The 21,344-nt window shown below is 36.0% G+C and overlaps 1 protein-coding gene across 1 annotated transcript; it reads right to left on the reverse strand.

Annotated features, from left to right (window-relative positions):
• Nucleotides 1-8,023: 8,023 nt before the first annotated feature.
• On the reverse strand, nt 8,024-18,970 carry LOC105438473. The gene is made up of 6 exons (XM_030985403.1): nt 18,274-18,970; nt 17,173-17,266; nt 15,916-16,257; nt 15,160-15,334; nt 13,514-13,647; nt 8,024-12,653 (listed from the first exon to the last, which is right to left on the reverse strand). Exons 1-6 carry the CDS (start codon nt 18,312-18,314, stop codon nt 12,330-12,332), a joined length of 1,110 nt encoding a protein of 369 aa, XP_030841263.1. The 5' UTR covers nt 18,315-18,970; the 3' UTR covers nt 8,024-12,329.
• Nucleotides 18,971-21,344: the final 2,374 nt, after the last annotated feature.

Here is a 21,344-nt window from a genome sequence, read left to right on the forward strand (position 1 = left end):
AGCGTCAAATTCTGAAATTTATCCTTTCAATTCAACTTCAAATGACTTGAAGGACGAGTATCCACATCGCTTGCTCATAATTCCAAAATAAGAACCGTCGTCTCCATGCTAGCAACGAGCGAAGACGAAGTACGTGTTTGCCGTACGAGGTCTTTTTCCTTCTCTGAACACACTCAAGATCAGATCACGTTTATAAAAGACTTCCAGTGAGCGCGTCCCACGGGCTTTGAGCCCTGCTTTTTTTTTCTTTCACAAAGCCAATGCTCCCTTTCTCCTGTCGATAGACTTTCGCTGAATGGCGCACACCTTGTGAGTAGCTGAAGTACGTTCTTCTGTTAAGTTCACTTAAACAACGTATTGTTAGGAAGTCTGATAAACACTCTCGCTAAATGAACCCAAATAATGGTTTGGATCACCTTTGTCGTTGAAGGGGGTAATTGAAGACGCGTTTCCTTTGATCTTCACTAACAACACAAATAATCAGTCACGGTTTTCAGGAAAACCAACACTTCATGATCATTTCATAAAATTATGTTTTCACCTCACTTTAACCACGTAAATCCAACTATCTTTGAAAGACACAAAGCTCCATACAATCACATCACTGATGATTATTTTGATGATATTGAACTCCTTAGTCGGACGATAACGACAGCAATCTAAAGCGGATTTTAAGTCAAACAGAGAACATAGGTTTCCTCAAATCTTTTTCAATCCAAGTAGAAAATTAAATAAAATCTTCGATTTGTGCCTTTTTATAATATTTCTTTGTCGACTGCTCAGTAACGCTTGATAGGTGTCAGATCACAAGTGTCAATTGGTGTTCCCTCCTTGTCACTTATTAACACAAATTAGTGAATTCGCTGATCAAACGAATTACCAATGACGAAATACAAAACAAGTAACAATGCAGTGATGTGCGGTCAATGTTGACGAAATCGGCGATAAAAGTCAAACAGTTTAGTTAATTTGACGTTTAACATTCATACGTGTTGTTAAGACAGTCAGAAATAATCACATCAGTCAACCATTTAATGACAGGGCAACCTTTATTACTTATACAAACCGCACATTAGACGATTGTCTGAATTTTCGTCACAAACGTTTTCCCGCATGACAAAATGTAGTTTATTGGCGTAGATGTCAGTTACAACAACAACAACAAACGTCAAAAAATTTCACAGAAGTAATGCTTCCGTCACGCTTCTCTCGGACTACATTAACTATGATTTCGTCAGTAAATTTCACAGAAGATGATTGCCTCGTGACTCTTTGATTTGCTTCTCGCCGTCTCGGAATCCGATGCATCAACCCTAAAAACGATGATTCGTCGAACTAATCACCAGTTCGCACGTTAATAAATGATGATGCAGAGCCTTCGTTCGCTTTAAACCAGTCGGGGAGCTTTAGGGTGTCTCTTGACGAATAGTGCGATCATCGGAATCGGGAATACATTATCTAGAGGATACCTTCCGAGCGACTCATCTCATCATCATGTCCCCACGAAGCAGTGAGCTTTTCTCTTGAAATTAAATTTGAAATTGAAGCAAGTCCCAAAACTTGTAGTGACAGAGTCAGTTATGTAGATGATGAGTTATGAGTCAGGTTTTTAATGAAATTCTTCTAATCATCAAACTTGAAGCGAACGAACCCAATATGCGGATAGAAAATGATGGCTCCTACTTTTAATGAAGTACTTCTAATCATCAACGACTCCTGATGTTAAACGACGTATCGTCGTCGTACTCGGAAGACAAAGTAGAGCGTGAAGCGATGTCGTCGTCGAAGTGGAAAATTGATAGAGCTTGGGGACCTCTAACTGATTTTAAAAATCCTTCTCCTCCTCCTCACATCTGCATATCAGGGCCTCCATGGATGGTCAAACTTCTGTGTTGTCTTGTCAAATACCCGTTGTCGTGATGTCTTGATGCCCCAGTGCAGCACCTAATCGATAGAAACGAATAAGAAGATAAAAGACAAACATGTCAGATTACAGAATACAAATAAATAATCACACACGGAAACGTATACGTATATTGGTATGCTTAGCTAAGCACAATCAACAAATCAGAAACGCTCTACCTTACGGTTTGTTGCAGATCAGCTGACTTTTAACCAACCAAGCAGCCAATCAGCTGCGAGAAAAGTAGATTAAGTATGGACGCTAATTTGCATAAAAACAAATGTGTTGGCCAATCAAGTGTCATGTTTCCAAAGACATGCGCATAGTCGATTATGCATTGTTCTAAGTGGTTTAGGAAATATGTTGTGTAAGGAAGGGAAAGAAGGTGTCGTCGCGAATTGTCTAAATTGAATGACCGTGCATGGAGAGATTTTTGAAACAGAAGAGCGCAACAAACTTGGGGAGGAAGAACAAGATATACGAGAACAATTTAAGGAAATATAAAAGGGAACGAATAAAATGAAATTAAACAAAATGTTTATGTATATTTGAATTCATTTCATTCATACTTGTTTAAAATTAACGCAAAGTAATTTACGAATATATATTTTAGCAAAACAGATTATGCCTATTAAAAAGATTGAAATCTGACCCACTAAAAGCGAGAAAAAAGACCTATGTAAAAGTAAAATTATCTCTTTTAATAGGACGTAATTATGTATAAATCTTATAAAACTTTGCAGTCACACTCGAAAGGCAATTATTTATTTAATAATATTCATACAGGATGACAATATCAGCCAAAGCTGTTTTTCACATTTTGTCTTTTAAATATTATACAAAATAACAATGAAATAAGTAAAAAATAAAAAAGTTATCACAGGGATATCAAATAAAATGAAATTGCATGAAATAATCATTGACTAGAGACATGGACGTAAAGTGTATAGATTAACCCATAATCACTGGAAATGTAATATACTCTTTCGCCAATAGAATCAGAATCTCACCGAGTACACTCGTAGGAAACACAACACAACACACCCATAAATTATCAACACACCTGAATTACCAGTTACAGAACCAATATAGGATCTCACCAACAACTCCGACAATTATGCACACAATATGATTATGCACATATAATAAAAAGAAATCAAATTACACAAAAAAGTTGTATCAATTCAAGTAAATTATTATCATTTCATTGTCAAACATTCTTTTCTCTCATTTTCCACAATCAGACATAGTTTTGTTCATTTGAGTGAATAATAATAATATTTTCATCTCTGTCCAGCAGTCCTTTGGAAATATATTAGAATTTTGAAAGAGAAATTATAAAAACAAAGAGAAAATATAAACAGACAACAGTGAAATAAAAAGCGAGAGATATCATCACCATTGGGCAGAAGAGTAGAGTAATGCGGAAACATGAATCAGTCACACATGTATAACGCGAATGGACACGACAAAGAATACCAACGTAGCTTGATGAATTAAAGAAGTAGGAAGCACGTGTACAGTCGTCTATATTGAGCTTAATGACACGAAAAGTAAATAAATGTTCAAGGCTAAGGAAGAATGAATATTATAATAAAGAGTGATAAAGGAATGATTATTTGGAGTGGAGGAAGTACTGTATGCATAGAGAATAAATTAGTGACCGAGACATTGGGGGATATGGAAAGAGGTGGTTAGGGAACTTAACCAGATAAAGAAAGATGGAGGGGGTAGAGAGAGAGAGAGAGAGAGAGAGAGAGAGGGTGAGAGAGAGAGAGAGAGAGGAGTCAGATATGAAGAGCATGTGGGGAAGAGATAATTATTATGAAGAGTGAGATACAAGAAGTAAGTGTAAACGATTATCGCTTAATAGAAGATGAAAAGAGAGAGAGAGAGAGAGAGAGAGAGAGAGAGAGAGAGAGAGAGGACGGGGGATGAAAGGGAATAAGGAAGGAGAAGAGGTAGAGTGAGTGAGGAAGAACCAGAAACAGTGACAGGCATACACAGGGAGAAAGAGGGAGGAAGAGAGAGAAAGAGAGAGAAAGAGAGAGAGAAAGAGAGAGAAGGGAGAGAATGAATAGGGAAAGTGAAGAGACTAAGTATATGGTTGGCGGTAGACCAATAACCCTTGGGAAATGATGCTTGGAAGAGCTAAGATAGAGCCTCGGGGATGGTACATGAACGAAGCACCAACAAAGAAGCAACGATTAAACAAAAACCAAGGTAGACATATTTATCATTGACCGAGCATGAAGCCCAACAAAGACGAAATATCTTCAAGCAATATCTTATTAGAACATTAAAACATGTAAAAAAATCAAAACAAAAACATCTATGATACCGCCGTTTTCCACGAATTATTGTATTGTACTTGAAATGTTATAGGAACTGATCGTTTCACGTGGCGTAAGCATGGTTAAAAAGCGGGGATGCGATGGAGATGGGTATCTTGTTTCTGCCAAATATTTACATGACCGGGAATTTACGAGTAACATGAAATGTTGACAACAATCTTTAGTAATAGCTACGACAAAAGAAGAAAAAAAAAAGGGGGGGGGGAGAAACTGGAATAAAACTTGTTGGATATGGTATATACACATATTGTTCCACTTATTTCTTTAAAAAAAATGTTTGCCAGGTATGGTTATGTCATGGCCTTGATTTCTGATTTATTTTCATAATGTTCATGTAAATAACCGACAACGCATCTAAGAAATTGAGGCTATCAGAAAACTTTCGAGAACAAGACGTGTCGCTTGGAGGGGAATACTAGACAATCATCGCTCATTCTTTGAAGCAAAGGACATAAGGTATTCCTTAGAGAACACAGACAGTAAATGATAATAATAAGAAATTAAAATAGAGAGAGAGAGAGAGAGAGAGAGAAAGAGTGAGAGAGAGGGGGGGGGGGGTAATATAGAAGGGGTTTGAAACCAACACTTTTGTTTTAAGATTCTGACAAGAAAGGTAGATGAAAATGGAATATGCTTTTCGCAAATACTGATATGAAAATTAAGATCCCATTTCCACTATCCGTGTCTTTCTGATTGCTTTCGTGCCATAGGGTGTGTGTATATACCTGCATTGAAGACTATTTAGGAGAGAAAATTATTCCAAAGTTAATTTTGTTTGTTTCTCCTCTCACCATGAGCCCAACGCACTAAAGAAGTGTCCTATCAATTGCCATCCTAAGAGGGTCGTCCTTCAACGTCGAAGGAAGACACCCCACCCCCCCCCCCCACACACACCATCCCATCAATCTGACCCAGGACTGCAAGTCGTAAATAGGACCTGATGAATATTGATTAACATAGGCTACTGACAATTTCCGGTTACCTCAAAAGGGGGCTGAAAAAGGTCCTCTCTATCGACCCGATAGTTAATCTAGGAAGAAAAAAAGCAGAGGTGGTAGGGGGGGGGGGGGTGGCAATCTGCCCCTCCAAGGTTCCATATCGGTACTTTATCCTTGGAGAGTGCTTTTTTAAACGCAGTATCCTGAATTCCAATGAAGCGGGGTCTCTGCGTTTAATTGACGAAATGATGGATCCCGCCTCCAATCGATACCACTTAGATACTGCATTGATGAGCCGTCAATTTTACTTTAACAAAGGAAAAAAAAAGGGAGGGGGAAGAAAGAAAAGAAAAGAAAAGAATACGAGATAGTGGCTATACCGTGCGGGTCAAAAAAAAGTTTACACCTAGAAAATTGCTAATTATTTTTAAAATCGTCTATGAACAGTAAATTATTATACATCTTATGAAAGAGTGTTTTATTCCAATTCATTTGGTATCATTTTGTGTGGTATGTGTTCACGCTTGGATGAACAGGAGGCATTGTTTGCGAGAGTGCAAAAATCGACTTGCGCCAAAGTGATGCCTATACATTATGTATTATGTTGGGATTAGCGGAGTGACAGAATGAATTGAATGAGTATCAAATGAAATGCATTGCATATGCTTTTTTGCAAAGGGCAAAGTCACAAACACCTACACATGCGCACAAAATGTTCGTTAATATTTGATATTCGATTTTTGATATGTGTGGCATGATTCATTTTGTTAGGGATGTTATTTGGATCTGCAAAAACCGAACTAATACCCAAATCCCAATTGTTTTATTCAAACATCACATAAGCAACTTTGGCGCGAGTCGATTTTTGCATTCTCGCAAACAATGCCTCTTGTTCATCCAAGCTTGAACACATACCACACAAAAATGGTACCAAATGATTAGGGATAAAATACTCTTTCATAAGATGTATAATAATTTACTGTTCGTAGATGATTTTTAAAATAATTAGCAATTTTCTAGGTGTAAACTTTTTTTTGACTCACACTGTAGTTACCTATTCAGGTTCGGCCACTTTGTGTCCCGTTATAACGTTCCCTCGCCGTCCCATCATGCCCATCTAATATTTTTAACAACGTGCGTACAATTCTAATTAGCATAATTATGCGTAAAAACGGAACGCATGTTTGTTTGGTTAAATTCTAACCACTATTTCATGTTCATTCCATTTTTATTTTTTCATTTCCAACAAAATACATAATAAATATAACGAATACAATGTAAAATGTATACAAAACATAGTTACATTGGTAATAAACAAATCTTAATAATAATATATACATTTTAGGAAGACAAAAAAAATGAATTTAATTGCATTTATATTTTGAGAAAATGGAGAGGTCCACTGAAAAGCAAAGCTTGTAAATTGTGGACCCCTCAGATAATAATGAGTGTGAACAAAATATTGAATACATAATCAATGAAAGAAGAATAGTGGCCAACAGAGACGTTTATTAAAACACGTAATGACTGTAAACAAGAAGACGTAACAAATTACATGACGAAGAAAGAACAGAAAAAAGAAGAAGAAAAAAAGGGGGAAAAAAAAGGAAAAAAATGCGGGCTGCGTTTGGAGGGAAGGAGAGTGAGAGAAAAGGAAAGTTGTAGAGATCGAGCACGAAATAGGGAGCGCACAAAATCCTTGAGATAGCTGAAACAAAAAGAGCAAGAACATGATGGCAAGTAGTTTTTTGTTTTGAGATGGGCTGAAGAAAAAAGGGAAAGAAAATAAAATTGGGAAGGAGATGTTCTATTAGGTCATTTTACACAAGTCATTTTACACAATTTCGGGTAATATTTAACGGAACAAATACGTACGTTCCCTTTTACCCAATGTGGGGCAAAAAACCCCAACTTGTTTTAAAGTGTGAGATGGTGCGATTTTATAGGAAGTTAAAAAGAAGAATTTTGCTCATATTTTCAGAAAGATCTACTTTCACTTTTCAGGCAGTCACCAATGGTCACCGTGGAACTATTAAATGAAACGGTAGCCCGATAGGAGATTTTCGGAGCCACTGTTTTATCGAGATTGTGTTAACATTTTAATTGTGTAGCAAATGATTAGGACTTGTATGACTCTGCTCCTTCCTACAATATCAAGTTGATTGTTAGGTATAAGCCTACAAGACATCTTCGTTCATCTCAATCCTCCTTATTAGTTGTCCCTACACTGCAAAAACAGTGGTGTTAAATTCAACACCATAGGTGTTAATATTAACACCATTCCGGTATCTATATCGGAAAACACCAGTTGGTGTTATTTAACACCAAGGTCTGGATTTGAATGATTCAATTCTACTCTTGGTGTTGCAATTCAATTCTATTTTTGGTGTTAATATAAAATCCTACACCATTTTCTGGTGTAACAATGAATCTGATTTCTGGTGTTATTTAACACCACCGCCTGGAATGAAATAATTTTAATTCTACTCTTGGTGTTGCACTTCAATTCTATTGTTGGTGTTATTTTACACCAATTCTAGAATTAAATAGTATAATTCTGCTCTTGGTGTTGCAATCCAATTCTATTTATGGTGTTAATATAAAATCCAGCACCATTCTTCGGTGTTGCAATAAATCCTATTTTTGGTGTTATATAACACTAAAGGTCTACTACTTTTCTACTCTTGGTATTGCAATTCAATGCTAGTCTCAGTGTTTAAAAAACTCAACACACCATTCTTTCAACACCAACAATTCATTCCAGCTCACTCCATCTTAACACATGCACAGAAAATATTCAAATACACACAAGAAGTGAAAAGAAACAATTTTTTTTCGTAAACAAAAACACATGGTGCTTGTTTAATCAATAAATTAAACAACTTGTTTTCATTCATGTTGAAATCAATGATGCTTAGCGTTTTTATCTTGTATGGTTCAACATTAAATCCTTTTGTCATGTATTCAAAATCTGTGACTCATTTGTCTGAATACAACAAAACACACTTTTTTAAATCATTCAAAATCTGTTATTATGAATCCACCCTTATAAGTAAAAAAAAAAGGATGAAACAAGTAACTAAAAATCATTCAAAATCTGTTATTATGAATCCACCCTTATAAGTAAAAAAAAAAAAGGATGAAACAAGTAACTAAAAATTTTCCAATATAAAAACTTTAAACAATGTCATAATTCCTTTCAAGGAATGAAAAATCAAAGTCGTTTCTAATAAATAGAAACTAAACAGGATGCAAAATGCATGTATAAATGAAGACAAAACAAAAAAAACAACAAACATTATGCTTCTACATCAGAGTGAATTATGTAGCTAATAAGAATTTTGACACATTTCACCTTGAATCCTAGTACATGCATGCTGAAGGAAAATATCACAGAATCTTTTTCATATGAAATATACAGAGTGCCCCCCCCCCCAAAAAAAAAACCTTGGAAACTGCTAGTATAATCTGCAGGCAGACTCTCGGCTTCGGTTTTTCGCAAGTTTCGTAGTGCATATTTCAGAGTCTGCAGTCAGAGACTACTTTCACTCATATCATGATCCCTTAAAGGGAGCATAACTGTATGTGTATATGTAGTCTCTAAATGCAGACTCTACATCGTGCACTATGCAAATTGCAAAACCGAAGCCAATGGTCTGTGCCCGCAGACTAATTATAGTATGACTTTAATTTCTTATGCTAGAACAATAGCAACACTAACAAATCTCATCCAGCAGTTTTGTTGAACAAGATTTTTTTACCACAGGCCTGCAACCATTGAGATTCAGGATGATTTAATTATTTCAGGGGATTTTTATCTCCTAGCTTCACTGCTTGTAAAGGGTTAAACAAATGTTTCAAAAACATTGAAAAAACACTATAAATTCTACATTCATTCTAATATAGGTGAACATTCTTTTACAGCTTTCTGTTTACAAACATATTCCATTTTACATCGTGCACTATGCAAATTGCAAAACCGAAGCCAATGGTCTGTGCTCGCAGACTAATTATAGTAAGGCTTTTTAATGTCTTATGCTAGGAAGCAGCCTTCAAGAACAATAGCAAAACTAACAAATCTTATCCAGCAGTTTTGTTTAACAAGATTTTTTTTTACCACAGGCCTGCAACCATTGAGATTCAGGATGATTTAATTATTTCAGGGGATTTTTATCTCCTTCACTGCTTGTAAAGGGTTAAACAAATGTTTCAAAAACATTAAAAAAACACTATAAATTCCACATTCATTCTAATATAGGTGAACATTCTTTTACAGCTTTCTGTTTACAAACATGTATTTCCCATTTTACTCCTGGGAGAAAAAATCAAAAAGTAAAATTATGCATTTCTATATCAACTAATTCGCTGCTCGTTTTTCCAACAGGATATAAACAACAACAACAAAAATCAGTCCATGCACTTCTAGTTCACTGGCTTTCATGCACAAACATCATAGAATTGTTTTTCTTGTAAGAAAAAAAAAGAAAATATACAACAGCTATTTGACTTCAATTTGGTTTCGAATTAACCAATTTAAAGATGTTAACAATTAAGAGTCCAAAATATTATTGATCAAAATTATTTTTAAAACCAATTGATACCACTAAGCAAAACCAGACATTAGCTTGAAAGCTTTAAATTACTTAAAAAGTACATGCCTTGGTGCTACATACTTCCTCGAGTCTGTCTTCGACAAAGTTGTCATCAAATCTAGTGGTTTGTAGTCAACAAGTTCCTTTTGATTCTTCACTACATGACAACGTGGAAAACTAAATTCTACTGCATAGGCATGATAGTGTGAATTGTAATACACTGTATCTAATTGGACAAGTACAAAAAATACAGTGCTATTGTGTACAATGATATGCTCTATTTGACCAAACAGAGGAAGCTCGCTAACATCATGGCAGACCAGAAGTGACAACTGATAATGTGTTCCATGTACTTTAACCCAGTTGGCATCAAATAATTCAGTAGAAAGATCCTCTACTTGGATTTGCTCTTGCACAATCTGTCCAATATTTTCATCTAAATCTGACAAAAGTAGTGAACTACCTGGCCCAACCTCCAGATATTCCAAAGGATGGTTTGACTGAAGATGGAACGTTAGTGCTGTCTGATGTTTTTTGGCAAGTGATTTACAAATGTTTTTGTAATTACGCACAGATTCTGCAACACGGCCAAAATAGTGATGTTTCGCTTCGTACCTCATACACCATACATGTATGAGTGGCCCAACTTCTCTCAAACACGTTGGATAATGCACCATAAAGTGGTGTTTTGGCAACAACCTTCTGTCAGGAAAGGTTTTCTGGAAATGTGTGTGATGTTCTTCAGTAAGAATAGACAATTGGGCTATCAAGCCTGCTGTCAATTGAGGAGCAAAAATAATGTCCATACAATCTAGTAATCTAAGTAGCAATTCCCAGTAGACATTTCCTTCTTCAATGTCTTGAGCAATTATGAATGGCAGATTTCGAATCAAGCACCATGCTTGCATAGCCTTCTGTCCAACATCATTCCTAGCTGACCTAAGTTTAATAAAGGATGGTTTGTTCTTGTTATCTGTACGGTTTAAGCAATGGCTGGCGACTCTCTGATTCAGTTCATCTTGGGACAAGAGGGGCGGTTGCCTTTCATATATGAAATACTCTAGAACAAGTTTCAGCTCATACTGAACTATGCCTTCCAAAAGATCATGCATTATATCTAGTGAAAAGTTTGCCAAGACATGAAAGTAAATACAATCATTCAATACAGTCTTTTGTTTCACTCCAAACACATGTGACTGGGTAGTTTGAGCTTCAGCTTCTTCTAAATGTTGCTCATAAGTCTGCCTGGTGCGCATATCCATTGAAACCTCTTTGAATTTGTTCTGTGCCTCTTCCTTACTTGTAACACATAATCGACAGTAATAATGAGCAGAAAAGCTCTCTACAAATCCCAGTAGGGAATTAGCACCAAGATTATCAGCACTTATTTGAGTAATGGTCCCCTTCTTCACAATTCCATTAGGGAGAGCAATGCCAACTGTTGACAGGATATTAATGTCTTTTACAATGTGCTTGAGAATAGCATTAAATCCATATTTCTTGGCATCTTCAGCATACCATAGAGCTATAAGATTGATATTGGAAAGATTGGAATTATACTTTGGTGGCAGATTTTTCAAAATGAAATATAAAGCACCTATCTTGTGAATTTTTGTTTTTGAACCAATGGGGTTCACAGTCTCGAAATCATCATAAAAACAGTGAATTTGGAGGGCATTCTCATCTTCATGGAAAAGAGGGGTTTTCTCAAATTGTGAACCATCACAATAATCTCTCATTACACCATCTGTGCTCTTATGGTCATGAGTAGCAAAATGCAATATATCTTTATTGCTTAAAAGCTGCTTCAAAGAATCTAAAATGGGAACGTAAACAAATGTATCTTCAATAGCAATCTGTTCATACTGCTTAGTTCTTTTATTGAGACGACTATCATATCGGATGCCTAACTTGATTTCTTGTGGTTCAACAAGTCCAATTGATTCACAATACTTTGTCCGCTTATATTCTGAATTCAAATTTTCAAAGGGCTTTTCAAGCATAGCAAAATGTGTTTGAATCTCCTTATAAGCCTCGGATTCTATAGGCAGCTTATGTTTTAAGAAAGCAGCTGTAACGGCTGCCGATGCACTTTTTACTACATCACCTACAATCGCACTGGTTGTTTCTACTACATCATTTACAACTTTTCCAGAGTTTGCACTATTTGCTGAAAATTTTGAAATTACATTTACACACTGCCTGTTCAAGGTATCTACAGATAAAATGTCATCTTCATATACATCCTGATCTTCAACAATCTCATCATTATTAATATTGTATTCTTGAAGACTTTCAAGACTTTCTTCAGGAAAGTCACTCACTTTATCATTTTCATTAGACTGCTCTTTATTATCTGGAAAATCGGTTTTAAGGTGAGTCTGCAAATGTCCCCGAAATCCTCGAAAAGTATGAAATGTTCTCGCACAAGCTCCCTGCCCACAGGTCAATACTTCTTTACCATCTTCAATAACTCCATGTTTCAATCTCAAATGTTGAACCAATTTGGGTATTGCAAACTGTTTGTGGCATTTGAAGCAAATCATGGTGCTAACAATTTCGATCTAATTTCACGTACTCTTGGTGTTTCCCGGGACACTCCGATATCGATTTCAAAAATGGCAGTCTGGACAAAAGTCCAGAACTGCCGCAGAGACAAGCAGTACTGCAGGCCAAAGACAAAGTGGGTCTTGAAGAGTAAATCTACTGCTGCTTCGACCGTGCGTGCCGAACATGGAATGGCCTTGTGATCCACAATGATCATGTAGTTGGTGATTCGGGCCTTGGAATTGCCAATTGCCAGAAGGAACGGTTGACTCTTGGTCTCTTTTGTGTTGTCGAGGAATGCTTGAATACTCCCTCCTGTCTGTGTTGAAAACAAATTATTTGTATAGAATGTAACTAGCACTCAACGCATTTCAATACTCAACGCATTTCAATGAACAACATATTTCGATCAACATTTTTAAAAGACAGCCTTACATGTAGTACTGGGGGAAATTGTGTTTTTACAAAAGGGTTATTGGACAATAATGTAGGACATAAAACCAAATCAAATTTACATCAAAGAAAAGAATTGGAATTGGTCCATCAAATGATATAACATCAAAATATCAGATGATATTTTTTGTAATGAAATACAATTTTTCTTACCCTGTAGAGGGGTAAAAATGCAAGTACTTTCAAAGCTTGTTTTATGTATATGATTAAAAAGGGTCTTTCTAATGTGGTCAAGACATTTCAACTTCCACAAAAGGAGTACGAAAAATAAAGATACTGCAATTTCTGCACTATTATTAACTTGCAGCAAATTTGTGGCATGAAATATTCCTTTTCATTTATTGATTCTCCATGTAGGGCTGTGAAAATCAAAGGCAACATGCCTGATATATCACACAAGTTGTTACTATGTTTTCATACACAACATGTTCCTAGTATTTGTTTGCAAATCTTGATGTCTACTGTTCTAGTTTATTTTACTCCGACCAATTTCAAGGCGGGTGAAGTTTTTGAATAGGCCTAAATTTCTCGAGCACCTTCTCTGTCCAAATCAGTCTAAGCCTCTTCATGTAAGAGATCATAAACCAATATAATTGTTCTCTTTGAACACACATCACGATGCTTTCTGAAACTTTTTTTTTAATGCAGCAAGAATGTGTTTTATGTGACAGGGTATTACCGGTACTTAATATTTACAGTTCTCTTTCGTAATGAAAAGCTAAATACCTTCTGAAATTGAATAACCCTCGAGAGAGCTGAAGAAATGGACACTTTTGCTGACGCAGCTTTGGACTTCCCTTGGCTTGCAGGAGGCAATAGGCACAAGAGGAGGAGGATAGCAGATGTGCTGGAATTCCATCCTGTGCATTACAAAATGAAAATGGTTATTATTAAACAGGCTTACATGTTGATCAAGGTGAAAAATAGAAGTTAAATGTACCAAAATAATTACAAACTGACCTGCTAAAATTTGAATCAAAATAGCCTGTAACAAGAAACTATTATAAGAAATAAGTATATAGTCGAGGACTTATCAATATTATAGCCAAAGCATGCAAGTGGCTGTTAATGCAGTTTAGGGGTACTAAACCAAAAATCCAATTGATGCCAGCTTGGCACCCTTGGAGAAATTTTACTGACACTTATAGCAACGCCTTCTTCTTCTTTCTTATGAGAATTTATACAAAGGGGGATGGGAAAAAAGAAATCAATAGGAAAATAATAAACGGGATATTTATGCATGGGAGAAGGCAACATTCATGGCAAAGCACCTAACCTAGATTGTTCTCTGTTGACACATATATAACAAACTCTTTAGTAGCATAAGTTCATGTTTTTTTTTTTACAATTTTTTTCTTGTTCTACTGAATTTAACATGCTTCTACCCAATTTGACATCCTTTTCATGATTAAATCACAAAAATTGCATCAATACTGGAATCAAATGTTGCAATTAACAATTTATCAAATATGTCCCCTATGGGCCACCATATTTTTCAAAGTTAACTAATGAAGAAAAACAAAAATATCATGATTTTCTGAATTCTAAAGCATTTATCTTCAAATAAAGACAGAGTAAACACAAGCAAGCTGCTAATATGTAAATGCAGGGTCCTGTGGGGTCGATTCAAGTTCATATTATAAGATAATAAGCCATGCATATCATATCTGAGGAAGAAAAATAACAAAGTGAACATATAAACATGATGCTTTGTTTCAAAACAGAAGCTCATTCTATTTCAAAAGTAATGATTGGCAATGTGATAATCCTTATAAAGATTCCACAATGGGCCATGCAACAAACTTTTTTCTTCATAATTATATAAATTTCTTCTTCATAATTATATAATTAATATAATAAAAGAATTATGGAGAGCATGTTCCAACTACAAATAACTTTGCCAAGTGGGCATGTAATGTAATTTTTTGTAATTCTCATTGCAACAAGAGTCCACATTATTTGAGATGCCCAATAACCCTACTGTATCCCAGCCTTCCAGATAAATATAATTTGTTGGAGGAGTTGACAAAAAAAAGGGGGGGGGGGGAATTGTTTTAATTGGGATGGGTCATTTTTTGTGATTTCAGCATACTTGTCCCTTAATATACATTTTTAATGAGACTGCAAGCTCTTTGGTGGAATTCTCAATGGTGGTTTAAGACCAAGGTCTAAACTTGGTTCAAAACCATGGATTGGATTAGATTTGCATGTATTCTAAAACTTGTCCAATGAACATGCTTGTGTGAAGCACATATATGCTCAAATTTAAACTAACCTATCAATGGTTTATCCATGGTCTCAAATAAACCACCATCAAGAATTCCACCCTTTATGACATCGGAGGGTGCATTCAAGGGAATGTGCAAAAATACCTTCTTTATTTTGATCAGAACTGTCATAAGATGACAGAAGCTCCATCACTGTCAAGTTTCCTTTCTGCTTCAGAAGTTGTCTTGCAAGTGTAACAACCTTGGGCTTCAACTCGGGCCATTTGGTCAGGAAACGCGAGTGATTTTCAGGAAAAAGTTTCCGAAAATCTACCTCAATCTGCAAGAATACATGTAAAAGGAAAACGGGGAAAAGAGAGAAAAAATAAACTATGCATAATTTTACAGTACAGATACCCCAGTTAGACTAAATCAGCAATATAATAAGGTACCGTCAAAGCTCAGACCCCCATATATACACACCCCAGATCCAGGAAAAGGGGATTCTTCAAATATTTATCTGAATAGCAACCACTAAGAAGTACTTTTGAAGGTCTCTCTACACAAAATCCATACATGAATGAAACTTGCTGGACCTTTGAAATAGATTAGATTTGCTAGATATCACTCATGTTGATGCTCACTGTCCAAAGGTACATGACAACCAGTAATGGTGATTGTTCACCAACAGACAGTCACATGCGGTACATACAGATACAGATTGAAGGATAAAACTGGCAGAATCTTCGGACTGATATTTTCAAAATCTCAAACATATATAATAAAACAGAGAAATATGAATTTGATGCCTCAGTGCCAAGTAATAATTCTGATGCTTTAATTCCCATACACATAATTTTGTTGCCTTAGGCCTGAGAGGCTAAATCAAGAATTAGGAGTAAATTTTTTTGTAACACTTACCAAACCTGGAACAGTTTCAAAAGGAAACTGTTCCAAAATATCCGATGCGGAGCGTCCGTCCCTGACCATATGCTGTCTAACAGGAAAAGTGGATTTCATCTTTTCAACAACCAGGGTAGAATCACGTTCTAATGTTGGACAGTGTCGTAACCAGTTGAGGTCTTCATCATAGGTGCAGCCTGGAGCAGATTCTTGGTCACCTTCTCGGACCTTCCCAGGACCACCATCTCTGCTTGATGGCTTGGGTAATGGGTTGGATGTCTTCTCCTCTGTTGTGCGGTTAACATTTTTTATTCTAGCAGCCAGGAATCCCGTGTTACTTCTTGCATCAAAATAAGCTTCCTAAAGTGAAAGAACGAGATGAATCTTTGACCGCGTGGTTGAAAATGTATGTATAAGCTTTTTGTTGATAATATTAACCTTGAAATGATGCACAAAATGATGTGATGAGAAATTGTAGTTTTCAAAGAAATTTTAGCAAAGTAGCATTAGTGTCATATAATGCAAGCATCTTGACTTTGATACAAGGAAGCAGCCATCACTCTGCCCCACTTCAAGAAAAAAAGAGTTTTGAGTGGTTGTGAAGGAGAGTAGAATGGTATCATACATTTCTTATTGGATATTGTGCCAAAGATGGTGGAGTGTGACCTACACAAGATAAAATTTAAAAAAAAAAATTCTTCTCAGAATATAATTTAGAGAGATTTTGAGGGTATTTTTATCTTATCAGAGTATCATAAGTTTTCTTTTGATTAATGGAATGCAATACCTTCTTATCAGAGAGGACCATGCAGGGCCCATATTCAATTAAATACTTCAGTCAGAAAAATAAATATTTTTTCTTAGATTTTTGCTCGGATAAAATACTTTGCAGATTTTGGTATTCAATTCATAAATTTGGCTAAGTATTTTACTTTAAATTTAAGACACCTCTAGAGGAGACTTAAGCCAAAGCATTTACAAATTTAACTGGTAGATGAAGGCTTACATGTATGTGCGCAGTCACTCTCAGCTGCGGAGAATTATGAAGTAGCGCATTTTTGGTGCAATGTGTTGATTGCGCATCATTTGGTCACAAAATCGTGATGTCACAATGCCTCTCAATAAGTATTTTACTTAAATTTTGACTTACTAAAGTAAAATGCTAAGAACTGAATTGAATACAAAATAAGTAAATACCTAAGCCAAAATACTTAGTAAAAAAACTTACTTAGTCAAAGTATTTATTTGAATATGGGCCCAGATTATAATACTTACATGACCTGTGCTAGTAAACGGATCCTTGAGTCTTGGAAACAGATTCACTATCCCCATGGCATATTTGGTTTTCATAGCTGCTTTTGGATGTTTGCTGTGAAATAAGAAAGCACATCTCCTGTATGAGAATTACAGTCATATGGACTCATGACTGGCTCTATTAAAACAGAACTTAGTATGTTGATAACAAGTAGCATACCCCTAGTGGTCTCGTCTGCATCATATAATTTGCTATAGTTTAGTATTTTTTTATTACTTTAAAATCTCAAAATATCACATGGTTAGTTCATAATACATTTATAAAGTGAGGCCTCATGACGATGAGGCCGCTAACATCTACGGCATTAATCTATTTTAACGTAATGACCCAAAAATGTCACTCACAAGACTGGTAATACCTGATAACCATCATGTGCAAATCACATTTAAAACTAGATGAATCTTCGACCACGCACGGTCAAAATTTAAGCCTCTGCCATCATGCGATCAGAAAGATATTATTGCTTGTTCCATGCCATTGGAAATCCGAAACATTTTGGGTGATTTTACAAATTTTGGGCACTATGAACTTTGACCCCGTGAACCCAAAATCTTCTTCCTCCCATGCTAATACATAATTGAGCTAGGTTTGAAAGAAATTAGTTCAATTTGTCTGAAGTTATAGCAATATCGAGCTTTTTTCGGGTAATTTTTTACAATTTTTGTTTGGCCCTGTGACCTTTGCCCTTTGACCCCCTAAACCCCAAATCTAATCAGTTCATCCTCACATGTATATAAATACTTGTGTCAAGTTTGGTAAAAATCCGTCCAGTAGTTCTGAAGTTATCGTGGTAACAAGTTTCCGACGGACGGACGCACGGACGGACACACGGACGCACGGACGGAAGGACGGACGGACAACCCCGAAAACATAATGCCTCCGGCACCACCTGACGGTGGCGGAGGCATAAAAAATGAATATTTTGAAAAATGATTTTGAAGAGACAACAAATTCCTTTAAAGTTGACCATGTTACCTCAGTTTCTTTTCACATAATTGGTAGTACCTGATAATTATTATGTGCATTTACACAATCATAAAAGAAAATTTGCTGGCACTTACCCATAGTGTTCTTGCATGTGGGCTACCAAAAGGTTAATCATCTGCCGTCTAGTTTTATCTTGAAGTGCTCCAGTCAATTCATACTCTCGGAGAATGGCATCACCTCTGTGCCGCAAAATTTCTTGTACAAACTGCAAACAGGTAAATCATCCCATTAAGTCATAAATAAACATATTGAGTTTATAATGCACTTTCAGGCACTTTAATTCATACTGACCTTTCTAAGGGCACGAAATTTTATGAATGACTATGAATTTATATAGGTACATTATGATATTAAAATTGATATATGGCCAATAATCATAAATTCTAAATAATAATATATTTATTTATAGAGCTTGAAATAGTTTAAATATTGTTAAATACACACTCCCACAAACACCCCAAACACACATATGCACACACGCACATACACACACACGAGGGGACACATGAGGCTACAGGTAAATTTGTGTTTATTGTAATGCGAGTTCCTTCTACTTAATATAGACATGCAAGCCCAATGCCATGGGGAGACCGTCTAAAGTGCCCTGAACAGTGTTCATTACTTTCATATCCACAAACAATACAGCAGGAAACTATTCTATGTTTGGGATCATCATGAACACTACAATAAAGGTTATGTAACAATCGATGCATCTCATCTTCAACTTTTTAATTTTGATATTAGTCCTTTTCCTTGATACCCTCAGAGGTCTAGATCTATATGGAACCAGATCATGAGATGTATTATTCGATGATTATTTACCTCATTTCTCTTTCCCATTTCTAAAACATTTCATAAAATTTGGCAATTCAATTTAAACCTCTAGACATAATATCATTTGTTTGAAATCATACCACCCATTGGAAGAAAATGAAACTGTAAAAGTTTATGGAAAACTTATGACAGATGACGAAGCAAAAAAGATGGCCAATATCTTACAGGAGTCGTCAGCTTAGATGTAGATGCAGATCTAACGTTAGAACTCTAGATCTAACTGTTAGGCCTAGAAATCTAGAGTCTAGATCTAGTCTAGACTTCTAGATCTAGATCTAGATCTAGCCTAGACCTGATATTTTTGCAAAAACCCAGGATTAGGCCCTAGGTCTAGACTAGGTCTAGATCTACTGATTTTTCCTTTACATTTTGAAACAAATATGTATTAAATAACAATATATAGACCTAGATCTATCATGAATGTTTGCCCTTTGGAGTATTTATCAATGATAATTTTTCAGAAATCCATAAAATATTAAATGGCATCATGCTGACCGGATACCCAACCCGGCCGGACAGCCAAGGCATATTAGTAGGCCTAGACCTCTAGGCCTGGGCTACCCAACGACAGGCGCGGCTAGCGCCAGCTGACGAACACGTAATACTATACTAGTACGGTACTACTAGGCTAGATCTATAAAAGTTTATAACAAACAAGAACCATGTACACTTACTGAGTTCAAAGAATCCTACTGTGTCTTCTGGATCTATAGGCAGGTATTTTCTAATACTTCGATCCGCTGAACAGACCCTGACGCTTAATGGCATGGTTGCATGCACTTCGATCACTTCACATCTAGAATCTAGGCCTAATTTGAAGAATTACTACTCCAGAATCAAGACTTCAAGTCAGTGCCAGTGAAATTCTCTAGCCACATGCTCTCGTCTAGCTGTGCGCGCGCAGCTGCAGAGGCGCATATCGGATCATATGACAACTTTCGTCCAATGATTTTCGTCGAATTCTCTAGCTTATGCGCATGTGCGATTTTATAACACCAAATATGACACCATCAGCCTGTAATTGAATATTTTCACACCGTTGGTGTTATTTTTCGCCAATCGGACATGAAATGAACACCAAGGGTGTTGATATTTTTCTATTCCATGCTGGTGTTGAATATTTAACACCCTGGTTTTTGCAGTGTAAGACGCGCAGTTCCTGGGGGGATAGAGCATTTTCTCATTCTGGTCCGTCCCTTTGGAATAAGCTGCCAGTTAGTATTCGTAATTTAACTACCCTTCATGCCTTCAAAGTTGCTCTAAAAACCCATCTCTTTCTAAACAGTGCTATCTAATCATGTCAATGTAGCGTTATAATTTGTGTTGTTTTAGTGTACTTTATTTTAGTTAAGAAGTTATATTTTTGTGATAGTAATACATGTATGTACAGCGCCATGAGCGTCAGAGCCTGGCGGATACCGGCGCTATATAAATATCCATATTATTATTATTATTATAAGGATAATGGTATCAAACAAATGCTCCAATATTCTTTAAAAAAAACAAATGAGGCAAGATTCGTTAAAAAGGATACATGGTGTTGTCTTTGGATGAAATGCAATCATAATAATTGCCAATGCCAGTGAACTTTTAATATATAGAATAAAAATACATATCTTGTCTTGTTTACATACAAACAATGACTGTTATAGCATTAATTCCCAAGGCTATGTATCTTATACGAGCAGGGGTTTAAGAGAAATGAAACCATTCATGACATTGATTTTGATAATGTCCACAGTATATGAAAAAGAAAAAGAAAAAAGGAGTAAGCTTATAAAAGACACCAAATGCTGAAGTCCTTGAAAAGCAGGCTTAAAGTACTCAATTGCTTTTCAAACTTTGCTCCGGGAGCATGCCGAAATGAAGAGAAAAGGAATCACTACGTAACAATGGTTCGATATATCACCATAAAATGACAATATGGCATGCTCAGTATCTTAACGGTATGATTGTTTACATATATTCGTGCGTCATTTCCACAAGCCATCGCACGCCGTTCGTGAGGTTTCGAAGTTAAAAGGGGTTAGGAGACGAATTGATACCCATAGGCGTGTAATATAAAGCAGACACCGAAGCTGAATAGAACTTATAATAGAAGGACTATCAGCATTTATGCAGCTGTCACAGTGCTTTCTTCTTTTCTTTTATAAGATGATGGGATGGTGTGATAAACACGGTACAAGATCTGTTAGTATCTGTATTTTTTATTTGATGGATTAAGGCGTGAATGCTCATTTTGGTTGTGTTGTCAGGCGGGTCTAAATATATAAATCAATCTGCAGAAATGATATCTTTTTCAAAAATAGTG

Source organism: Strongylocentrotus purpuratus, unplaced genomic scaffold (assembly GCF_000002235.5).
Source record: "Strongylocentrotus purpuratus isolate Spur 01 unplaced genomic scaffold, Spur_5.0 spur5_scaffold_15, whole genome shotgun sequence".
Taxonomy (NCBI): Eukaryota; Metazoa; Echinodermata; class Echinoidea; order Camarodonta; family Strongylocentrotidae; genus Strongylocentrotus; species Strongylocentrotus purpuratus.